General features: G+C 30.3%; 1 protein-coding gene across 1 annotated transcript in view; it reads right to left on the minus strand.

The window, feature by feature from the left end:
- LOC106111997 (solute carrier family 22 member 4-like) overlaps positions 1 to 10,546 on the minus strand; it is a 38,757-nt gene extending 28,211 nt beyond the window's left edge. Inside the window, exon 1 of the mRNA XM_013294227.1 lies at positions 10,241 to 10,546. Coding sequence (XP_013149681.1) covers positions 10,241 to 10,346 — 106 coding nt within the window. The 5' untranslated portion in view covers positions 10,347 to 10,546. The remainder of the gene's footprint in view (positions 1 to 10,240) is intronic.
- Between the last annotated feature and the right edge of the window lie 2,049 nt (positions 10,547 to 12,595).

Here is a 12,595-nt window from a genome sequence, read left to right on the forward strand (position 1 = left end):
AAATACTCGTGTGAAAAACATTACCCTTGTAGTTTATATGCCTAAAAGTACATATCAAAAGATTAGACGTATAATTAAGTACAAGATATCACTTAATTTAAAAACTATTTCAAAAAATACGAATACATTTTTCATTATGCTAATTAACAACACACTAAATTAAAAAAAACTAAAACAACCCGTTATCAGATTTTGAGATGAGGTATGTTCCGGTTAAATGTTTAATTTGACGTAAGTATACCACATTTCAACATGTTTCACGGGTTATCAAATAGCTAAATAACAAGTATTCATGTAAGTACATGAGTACTCATAGAAGAGAAGACCGTGTATTAAAGTTTTACGAGTACCTCTTAGTTGTTTAACAATATATAGCGTCGATAAACCATGCCTATATACTTTGGAAAAGAATTTAAATTGCTATGCCAATTTATATGTTCTCTGAACCGGTCTATCAATATTTGACAACGGGTTAGGACCGCATTTTTGTCTGCAAACACAAAACATCTATACTATTATGTGTTAAGATATTTTGATCCCATAAATTGATAATATTCGTAAATTAAATAAATACCATTATTCGGAAACTCTTATTAAGTTATACCACAAAAGCTTCCTCGTGGTCAGTTGCCCTCTTTCACTACCAACCAGTCGATGGACTCTTTATTACATCTACAGACGTACAGTCGAGGAAAAAGCGGTGTTCCAACTTAAAAGATACAATCGTTTGAACATTTTGAAACACGGTACAAAAACAAAACAACGCAGTTTCTAAATGTGTCTGTACGAAAAATGTCGATTACTGATACACGACCAGTTCCTTTTTATGACTATCCCTTCGTTTGAACCTCGTTGTGTTTCGTTGCTATGTACAAGGGAATTTTGCCTGAAGTAGAACACAGCAGATTACCGCGACTGTACATAGACGAATGTCCGTTGTAACATGTAATAGCAATTAAATTCATTTAAAAATGGTCTTTGCAATGCTCAACCTAATTTTGAAAGTGTTATATTATTCGAAATTTAAAACAAAACAGCGTTATTACGGATCATCGATTTTGATTAATTCCTAATCAATCAGATTTCTTTGCAAAGATCACGTGCTAATTGATGCCTGAAGGTTTAGTGAAGAAAATTGCTTGTTCAAAGAAATGGTTATGGTCACTGCTTAAACCGCTAGGCAGAAAAACTGATATAAGCGATTGATTCTATATTTCAACGGTTGACTTAAATCTGACCTTAATTTTTGTTGAAGTATCGTAGTACAAAATGTAATACGCCTATACAGTTTCAACTGCAATATATTTGAATTCAATTTTGTAAGACAATGTCTTGTAAGGTAAGTAGGAATTGCGATTACATCCAGAGATATGTAAATTTAATTCTCATGAGTTTAAAAAAACAATTGGGAAGATTAAATTCAAAAAGATTAAATTTTACTGTTGTCTCTTTTGCTTAAATTATTATTAGTGATTTGCAAAATCTACATCATATTTAAACATAACTAATATCTGTCAGGTAAAAAAATGTTACAGTTCGTGTCAAATGTAATCAATGTCAAATCGTATAATGACCGTTCTTAGACAGTATCGGCCTTTTAACCTTGCTACATTAATTAGTACTTTTTACTATTATAATTGTACCTTTGATCGGATTTATGTCAATGAAACTGGTACAGTTGCATTTAATTTCAAGATGAGCGACGATGGCTCTCTGATCACGTATTTGTTAGATAATTTATAATTCACATTATTACAAATTTTCCATAGAATTCACACCAAAGGTAATAAAAGATGTACCATAGCTATAAAAATAACAGTATAATGGACCAGTATGACAGCCTTCGTTGTATTCCTTTTGCCGAATATGTTTTTGTATGTCATAAATTGACTCTGTCATCTATCGTATTAAAACCTAAGTATGTTTGAGGTTATTTTATAGATATCGCGTAATGTATTTAACACTTTGTACTAGTTTTATACAGAAACCTGTATATGTTTGAATACATGGCATAATATCACAAATTTACAATTTCTGTGGACGGTTATATTTTTAAAACCACTCCCTGATTTCTGCTTAATTGTAGTATGTTATTATTTTATTCTGCCTTTTTATTATTAAAAAATCTATTAAATTTTCGATCAAGTACTTGTTCGCGTACTCTATGGTTTTACAATTTTAATCCTTTCCACAAGAGCGTAGTAATGGTAATGTTAAGCGATTTGCATTCAGAGCACAATTCTATCGAAGGCACCGGTGTCGCAACATCCAGTCTCCTATTCAGGCCGTTATTAAAAAGCCTTGCAATTTGTTCCTAAGACAAAATGTCCTTCTGTATGTCTATTACATTTACGATAGATCAATTGTGAACACTCATGATTCAATGCTACATAATACTTGGCCAATGTTAATTTGACACAATTCATTTTTTTATAAAAATGTAATGACTTTAATAGCGTATGGTACTGATAGAAGCCAACATAAGTGGACTGACTAATCTCTTAAAATTTCAAAGAATACAAGTTACATCAATATTTTGTTTACTAATAATATCGCTTTGAAGACTACGATCGTAAGTAATTTTAATTTTTTTCCTCTAAAACATCACTCGCCTAATCAGAGCAAGTGGTATTTCGTGATAAATAATTTACGTAGACCATTTTCAGCATTTTGAATTTTTGTTATAGTTTTTCCACAATGGAAACCCACCCGATGGTATTATACCGAATGCTACAATCACCAGCCGGTCAGTCTTTGTTATAAAGTTTATGTACGACCATGACGCTTAATGCTGTTAAATAAGATTGTGCAAACATTATTGTGTTTCGATTTGAAGTGTGTTGTTAATTATAAGATAAACTATATATTCCTATACTAGCTTGCGAATTCGTATGACTGTAGTTAAAAAAAATACGACCTATGTTACTGACTGATAGCATAGCTTTTTACTGGTGCAAGGATTTTTGAAATCGACCCAGTAGTTTTTGAGTTGTTTTAATACATACAAAAATGTAAATCATTCCTCTTTACAATATTATAGGGATAGGGAAGTGCCGATAACAGAATACCATGATTTTGTATTTAAATATAAACAATAATATGTTAGGTAGGTAAACTCGTCTGGTTATTATAACCACATATTGATCAAACTATCCAGACCTAAGCGGAGCATACCTTAATGTTTTAAAGTTCGTAAAACTCGTGATCCTTAACACTGACTTTTTTCGAGCTCCCGATATTTGTTCCTTGCAATAACGATTCCACTTTTTAAGAAATGTATGCTGATAAAAACTACGAGAGTTTAAATTAATTACTACAAGTGTAAAGTGCTACGAAGACAAGACTTATACGAGTTTAGTTGTTTGTAGTCAGTTCTTAATGAATTCTTTTTGTGAATGAATTCATTTTCACTGTTTACTGAGACGATTCATGCGTCTGCTTCTACGGTCATCGTGATTTCATTAAGTGCGGTAAATGCATCGAATAACACGTGTTCAATAGCAACCGCTTGTGGTTTAATCTCATTATATAAAGATTGCACAATACACTGTTTGTGCTGCGCCGCACGCGCATGACATTGACTCTACACTTTACCTCCGTGAACGACTATTAGATTTTGTTTGACTCATTTCGATCGTAAGGAAGTAAAATTCCTCGAAAGAACAACGTGTTAACAATACGTCGCTAGAAAAATTTAGATACAAGTGTCATTTTTTTAATTTTGATGTTTAAGTTTATTTTTTAATATCCATTTTCCTAACCCTAATTTTATTTTGAATGTTTATGTACAAGTTCGTACAATAGTAACGTAATCCTTAGCTAGTTTTGTTTGCTTTTAGTGCTGACACGAATCGTTTTTAATAATGTTAGTTTGAAAAATTTAACCACACTTAAAAAATATTCTTAAATGGTACTGGAAGTATTTTAAAGTAATATAAGACAAAATATGTGATAGATATGTATTAACAGAATAGTTAGTTATTTAAAAGAATACCACGTGCTAAAGGTTCACGGTCAAATTCGGTTGAATGTATCAGCTTATTCAACTTATGCTTTCGTTCAACGTAACATGAACACTATATTAGGGTCAAGTAACACTCAGATTATGAAACACTAATATTTACATTTAATATAAGCAATTAACAAGAGTAATGTACGGAACGAAATAATATATTTTATTGTTTCCTCGACACCTGCTAATTTAAGTTACTTTTCTTAATATGTCTTATTTAACTTGTTTTTAATTTTAGAGCATTTTTATTAATAACCTAGACTTACTGATTTTTTATTACACAAAACGTTCATATTGAATTATTAAATTGATTTTTAATGTTTCAATTAAAATTTAACATGAGTTTAAAGATTTTATGATTAAAAAGGAACTGCATTTACTTATTGCTTAAACAAATAAACTAGAAAGAATAATATATACAAGATTTTAAAGTAAAGTACGACGCAATATGCAACGAAATGTTTAAAGTATGATAATGAAATTAGGGATACTTTAAGGTTATTTTGCAGCCCTAATCTAGACCACATTCATACATATCCTATTCACAAGAATGCAGAGAGTACCTACGTAGTTGTTCAATATCTCACGGAAAGCCTTTTAATAGATAAAATGCAAATATTACGGAAATAATTTGCGATTAAATTGTTTGCAATTTCCATAACTCAAAATACTTTGGCATTAAGCAAGGTCTTTCAAAAAACGAATGTGTTTCACGTTTACTTTTATGTTAAGGAGTAATTTAACTTTAATTAATTATTAAAATAGTACTTGAATTTTATTTTATTTCATAAAATTTCAATCTTTTAAAATGAAGTTAAAAGAGCAACATTAATTTGTTGACATTTCTAAATTAAACGATTTCATAAACTGACTAACCATATGAAAGACTTGATTATTATTAATATTACCCGTAACAAACCCGGCTTGCGGACAGACAGACAGACAGACAGACAGATAAAAAAAATAAATGCCATTTTCGTTATCAGCAACGCAAATACATTATCTTCCCGAAATCTGGATTTTTTTGTTTTCATATTACAAATAGACACTCCAATCAAATTAATATTGTATATTTGGAAAGTTTAGATGGATGGATGGATGTTTGTTAGAGTTTGTAGTCTATACGGTTGAACGAATCTCGATGAAATTTGGCATACTTAGTTTTTATTTAATTCCACGCGGATGGAGTCGCGCGCGAAAGCTAGTTTTATTATACGTATATATGGGGAGGTTCATCTGTTTATTTACAGACTAGTTAGTTTTTGTTAATCCTATGGAATGTTAAAGTAATCAAAATAAACGAGTAAAAATACATTAATATGCTAATTGAGTAGTTTTCATGTGATCTATTTAAAAAAAGCATGTTTGTTGTTGTTACAGAACATTTTATCGATAATCTAAAACTAACGATCTCAAAGCATTTAGGCTTTGATTCATTGAATATTTTAATTTAATACAACTACTATGAAGTTAGCATAATATGCAATTGACAACGATATTCATGTATTCACCAATACCGAATAACCAGTTGTTTGGAATAATAATTAGTACACATAAAAATCTAGCTTAAAAGCCATTTCAAGAGTCTAAGGAAAATATTGGAACATCGTGTAGGTGAGCAAAAAAACGACACACATTCCAATAACTATTTAATAATCTATACATATAATATAAACTAGCCGTTCCCTGTGGCTTCATCCGCATGAAATTATAAAAAAATCTTTTATTGTTTACATGTGTCAAATTGCAAATGTCAAAATGACATGACATGACAAAACTTGGTAATCTTGCTTCCTTGATGTTGGCAACAACTTGTGGTCTCTTTCCCACATTAGGGTTTTTAACCAAAATATTTACCCTCTAAGTTTAATGGTGTGAAAATATACAGCCTAAAGCGTGACGCAAGTGTAGGGCTTTTTTTTTAAAAAAAGAATTATTCAAAAATTTGCTGTAATTGCTGACATCTTAGGCAACAAAGAAGTGTGTGTTTACGCTTTATTATAATAGTATAGATAGTATACATGGAGTGTCTGTTTGCGATATCAAAGGAAAATTAGAGATTCCGAGAAGATGTTTTTGCGTTGCTGATAAAGAAAATCACATTTAAAAAGACAGACATACTGTCTGTCCACAAGCCGCGTTTGTTCCGGATAATCTCCGAAACGGCTGGGTCGATTTTGACCGGACTTTCGCTGAAGGGTAGTTGACATTGAAGGGAGAGCTACTTTTTTATCTTAATGTCGCGTGAACGAAGTTGCGGGTAACGGCGAGTTTGTTATAATTTATTAAATGCACTTCAAAGTTCATAAATCAAAAGTTATATAAACTTAAACTCATTTACTGTACAACACTACGTACACTTGTACCTATCGTTCATTATGATTTATTGAAATAAATTAATAGGTAATTTTGTACCCGCATATTTATAACTAAAACAATTACGTTTATAATTAAAGCCTTCTAATAATTTGCATCATTAAATGAGGTTCTACGCTAATAAGATGCTGAGAAAATGATTGGAATGTTTTTGTACCAATTTTAATAGAAAACTTAAGTTTGAGCGAACAAATAACATAGAAATTACATTAAAGGTAGGTGAACAGTAAAAAATACGGTCGTCATAAAATATAAAACTTTAACGACAGTAAATATTGACATAAGTGCAATTTTTTCATTTCCATTCATCATATAAATAACAATCGTTGTTTATCGTACTGCACAGCTGTTCATGTTTTTTTTTTTTCAATTTGTTGTCTACTTTACTTAATAAATAAAGTAGTCAACATATAATTACATATTTTATTAATGTTCTATGCTAATAAATTTATGATATTGTAAAATAATTAAAGTAATCATTACAACATAATATACATTTGCATATTACTAGGTAAACAAGTCGTTGGAAAATCATATAGGTCATATTTTTACCGTTGATTTAAGTACTCTATCGTATTACAAAAAATACACAAAATCTAGTATCGTCATTCGAGTACATCAGTACTTAACATCATGTGGGATCGTAGTCAAGCGTTGCATCTTTATCATAACGGAAAATCATAGACATATTTCTATATCGGGATAAATTATCTCTCTTGTCACAATACATAATTACCTTTGGGTAATCTACACTCGTTTGGACGTCAAACTGAACCAATCCGTCCATTTACGTCGTTACAAATCTATAAAAAAATATACAATCCTCTAATTCTTAATACTGAAATATTTTTTTAATCTGTTTCTGCGGTCAAACCAACTGTTGACAGCTAAAAGTAATTTTATTTGGTCGTTGTCTTTTTGCGACAATCTTGTATAGAGGAGTTTTACCTTGAGGGAAAATGTGTGTATTCCCGTTGAGTCAATTTCCCTACAAAACAATCGGCCCAAAGAGGACTTTTTCCTTTAAAAAAAATGTTACAATTTCTCAATACATTCTTCGCTTTTTGTTGACCGCATTATAAACTTTGGCTTAACCTTACTAGAATTGTTGCATCAGTTCTAATAGTCATAGCCCTTGAAATAGGTTAAAACAGATCGCCCATCGTAGACAAAAAGACTAGCGTAAAATAAAGTCAAGGTACACGTCTCAGAAAAATTATTCCTATTGATGTAATTAAAAATATTACAATCAATACTTCTACAAACCAGCTGAGATTAGTACAATCATAAAATCCGCAAGAAATCCAGCCAATAGGCTATCAATAAAACGTTTAGATAAATATCATTAATACGAGTATAAACATTTATTTATACGTACTTACGTTGGATGACGTCAAATATTTTCTGCTACTAAACTAGTGTGTAAATCTATCTTACTAATACTATAAATGCGAAAGCTTAGATGGATGGCTGTTTGTTAGAGTTTGTAGCCTAAATGGCTGAACGGATCTCGATGACATTCGGTATAGATGTAGAGGATAGTTCGGAAGAACTCAGAGGCTACTCACTTTTGTTTTTTTTTTATTTATACACGGAGGGAGTCGCGGGCGAAAGCCAGTACTATTATAAAGAGGAAAAATTTGTATTATTTTACGTATTTGATTCACATAAAAACTACTTGGCCGATTTAAAAATTTTTTTCACCATTAGAAATGTAATCTAGCAATAACATAGTATATGATTTTTATTAATATTAAGAAACATCGTTCACGTCAATAGTAACACGAAAGCATCCAACAGAAACAAAGAACTAAAAATGTCATGAACGTACTTTTAATCACTAATTACAATCTACAACTATCTTTAATTCGCCTTTGATTAGTACATCATCATGTAAATAAATTGTATTAAAAAACAAGTAGTAAGATAATAATTAGTAGACTTAATTTAAGGTTAATCTTCCATTATTTCTTGAATGTGTTCTAACTATTGTCATATTTTACAAACAGTGTTCTTGTCGACGATATTGTTTAAACTTCTTGACATGATTCAGCCATTCATTTTTAAATGTCGACGGACTTTGAAACGACATTATAGGAAACCGCTAAGTGCGTTACGACCAAAGACATTTAAGAAATACATAGAATAGACATGGGAACAAGATTTTTTCACCGGTAACTTATTTGAAAAGATACTATGTTAGTTGTCAAGTTTAGTACGCCATCTCATGTCCTTCCGTTGATATGTTATAAAACTCCATCTTTTCTTATAAAATTAACTAAGTATCACAAAATGAAACATAAATATATAAATTATTTATATTGACATGTGGATTTGAGAAACTATCAATAGATGGAGTTAGTAGATTATGTAAAAATTATCCCAAGTGAAATGTCAACTATGCTTCCTCTAAATTCGTACATTTTTGGAATCTCTTTGGTTACGACTTTTGAATTTAATTATACATTTAATTGTCATTTTAATTATGTTCAGTAAAATCCCGAGTTGGAAAATCGTGTGTGATTTTAAGAATGACATCATTTGAAGACCATTAAGTATCCGCAGATTTTATGACAATAAAGTGAATTGATTACAGATTAATATAAATTGTGTTTTTAGAGTTTTTACATTTTCATCATACTAATCATACTAAGATTATAAATGCGAAAGTTTACATGGACGTATGGATAGACGGATGGATGGATGGATGAATGGATGTTTGTTAGAGTTTGTAACCTAAACGGCTGAAAGGATTTCGATGAAATTTGGTATAGATGCAGGGGATAGTCTGGAAAAACATATAACCTACTCACTTTAGTTTTTTTAACACCACGCGAAAGGAGTCGCGGGCGATTGCTAGTATTATTTAAAATAATAATCCTGTCACTAACATCTGAATCACTAGTCAGATTTTTTTAATGATTGGTAGGATTTGTTACAATGAAGACGATAGTGTTTTATTTTAATAATATTTAGATTTTATTTGTTAATTTTAAATTATTGCATTCTCTGTAATTTACGCTTCGACCTTTGACGTTTGATAATTCTTAGAAAATGTATTATTAGTACGCATAGCCAAAGCCTGCAAGCTTCAATATTTAATTTCTAATATTGTAGATTTTAAATTTTAAATTTGCAATCAATTTTGATGATTTATTGTAAAAAATTATTAATCGCTAATGAAGCTTTTTAAATTTTTTTATGAGGGTTTGTATAGAGTACAGTTATATAAAAAAGTTTCTCATTGTAAGCTTCCATAGTTAGACTTAACTTATGAATAAAAAAAATATTTTGCCTCCTAATCTTTTCTTAAGATCAAAACCTGTATTTATTTCTAAAAACCAGGTACTTTTTTAATATTAAGCTATGATGATTTATTTTTCAACTAAATGAAGTGATTTCGAGTCACATGGTTCTACAAAAAAATAATTTGTATCTAGCCGGTCTGAACTAGTTCACATATCAAACGCTCGACTTTTATTTTGTTAGAACTTATTTAATTATTGCATAATATATCGTATTAACAATTAGCATTTATAAGTCTTTAAGCTATTTTACCATTTATTAGAATTACCTTGTATGTAAGTACAAATACGTTCAAAATGTAAAGTATCGAAAATGAACTGTTTTGCAACATTTTTTTGAAATTCACAAACCTAGAAGAATAAATATAGGGTATAGATAAAATAACTTCGTAAAAGTCAGTCTACTTAACACTAAAGTACTTTTTAATTTTTGTATTAAAACGAGTGCTTTTTTAAAAAATAATGTGTTATGTTAACTTGTAACAGATATCAGATGATTCAATGTTACAAGTATTCTGTTTACTAAGAAAATTATATTAACACTTACGTTTCAGGCTTTTCCTGCGATCACCGAGCAGGGGGTAAGTTGCATTTTTCTGTAATAAATCTTGAAGTTCCGGCTGCATATCAACTTCGATATTCCTCGTCTTCATTTTGTCTATCACAACACCAATATAACACTTTAAATATTTTTTTAATTGATATAGTTTATTGTCACGCACAGGTCACTCTTTTTGTCCTTTAACTGTGGCGTATGGGAAGTTACTGAGAATGGGATGTGAGTAAAATTGGTTTTATAGTATTGTTTTTCCGAATCGTTTTTTCATTGTTGAGACGATGATCCTAACGGAAAGTCGCGAGTCGACTGCGCTCGGACGGTCAAGGGTGCGGGCCACGCTTCCGAACACGGCCTAGCCAGTAAACATTACCACTAAACCCCAGCACACACACAATCTATTGTTTACGTATTCATTAAGTTAACATTGCGCGATTTAAATCCGCAATAGATAACAATGTATTAAATAATGTTATTTAACTTTAGTTTTCTTAATAGATATTTGTAAATAAAATCTTTTATTATTTTTAAAATAATGTAGTTATTTCAAGCGTCATAAAACAATTACAGATCACTTTAGGGCTTTTGGTTTAATGTTAAAAATGTTACATTTACTCAATATTCTATATACGGTTTAAAACGAAATAAATATGAAAATAGACTGGTTTTCTATGGAACATTTTCTATTTAAAAAATATCTTTGAAACTAGTATAACTGCGTACCAGTTTTTTAGTTAAAAAATGTCTTCGTTTAACAGAGGTAATTTTATTTACAAATATCTTCAAAACGTTCGTTGATATTTGTATCATTGACAATTCATAAGCCATTATTAAAATAAACATAATTGCATACAATAAATCTTTATCTTCATTCATATTGTATTTAAGGTTAACTTGATTGCACTATTGTTTATATTTACGTTAATTAACACATTCTATCTTAATAGTTCTACTACAAGTTAATATTAAATTAACTTTATTTGATTAGCTGCTTTCTGATCGTGTCATTATGTAAAGTAACATTTGCTGCAATTCTTATTTTATCTTTTCTTTACTTACAGATTTACAATTTACATTACTAATAATGCATTTAAAAGGTGAAAGGTGTTATTTTAAAATAGTGATAATGTTACGCGATACGAAATAATATTAGTTTTTAAGTATAAACTGGCAGAGAAGCCAAGTTAGGTGTGAAACTGGCATTTCGTTTGTTAGGGCAAATATTTTCATGAATCATCAGACAATTTCCTGTATTGTGTCGTAAAGTGCCGAAGGTTCTGGTGAGTTCCGGTGAGATCCCGGAACCCTCCTCTATTTCAATAGAAGCTAGCTACCGAGAGGGTTTTAGTGGGTACAAACCTTACATAACCCCTTCCCCCCAGAAGGTAGGGTATCTTTTTGAAGATTCCCCCCCCGCCCGATACAAATAAGGTAATCTTTTAATAAAGTTAATACATGAAATCAAATCTAGTAAGTTTTCTTTTCTGAGTTACTGTTTTTTAAGTTTTCTTTCCAGTATTTGCGTTACGCTATGGTTTTAATTTACTTTTATGTCTAAGCGGTACTTGTGGGCCTACGTGTCTACTTTATCGCACTATATAGCATTGCTTTGGTTTGTCTCGTGTCTATCGCTTGCCTAACAAAACGGTTGAAAATACGTTTTATTCAATCAGATGGCCCCATATGTTTTACTAAATTGATAGTTATTTCTTCAATTGTCATCATTATAATAAATTAAATTGAAATATCCAATTTTTCTTGCATATGTATTAATAAACTGCTCGTATATTGCATACTTGCGGATACTTCTCTAGGAAGTAGATAATAAAAAGTTTGATTGACCTTAGTGTTTGACGTTATACAAATAGTAGTTTGAAAATATCTTGAATACAAAATAAAAAACTGGAATTACAGTCAAATGACTTCGACTCGGTCTAAAATAAATTCCGTCGAATAAGTATTGGGGTACGGTTTATAAGTAACAATCGCTACTAAATTTTTATTTAAAACAAAAACATCCTCATTTCAAAACATATCTGATTTATAAAAACTTGTGTGTTTATGACAAATTTTCTTTATAAGGATAAAAGTAATAAATTGCACGCAACTTAATATATGGTGAAGAAGGATTTGGTAAAAGATTACGTTCGTGCAAACAGTTAGGTAATAGGAGTCAATTATAATTTAAGTGCGTTTTTAAGATAATGGTACTTCCCCGCAATAAATTCTAATGCTTGAAAACTTTCTTTGCCATAGCTTTGTTACCATATATGTAATTAAGTGAGGTTTTGTTTTAATTATGTTATGATTATGCTTGATATTTTCCTTATCCATCCCTTATCTTGT

Source organism: Papilio polytes, unplaced genomic scaffold (assembly GCF_000836215.1).
Source record: "Papilio polytes unplaced genomic scaffold, Ppol_1.0 DF824135.1, whole genome shotgun sequence".
NCBI classification, from domain to species: Eukaryota; Metazoa; Arthropoda; class Insecta; order Lepidoptera; family Papilionidae; genus Papilio; species Papilio polytes.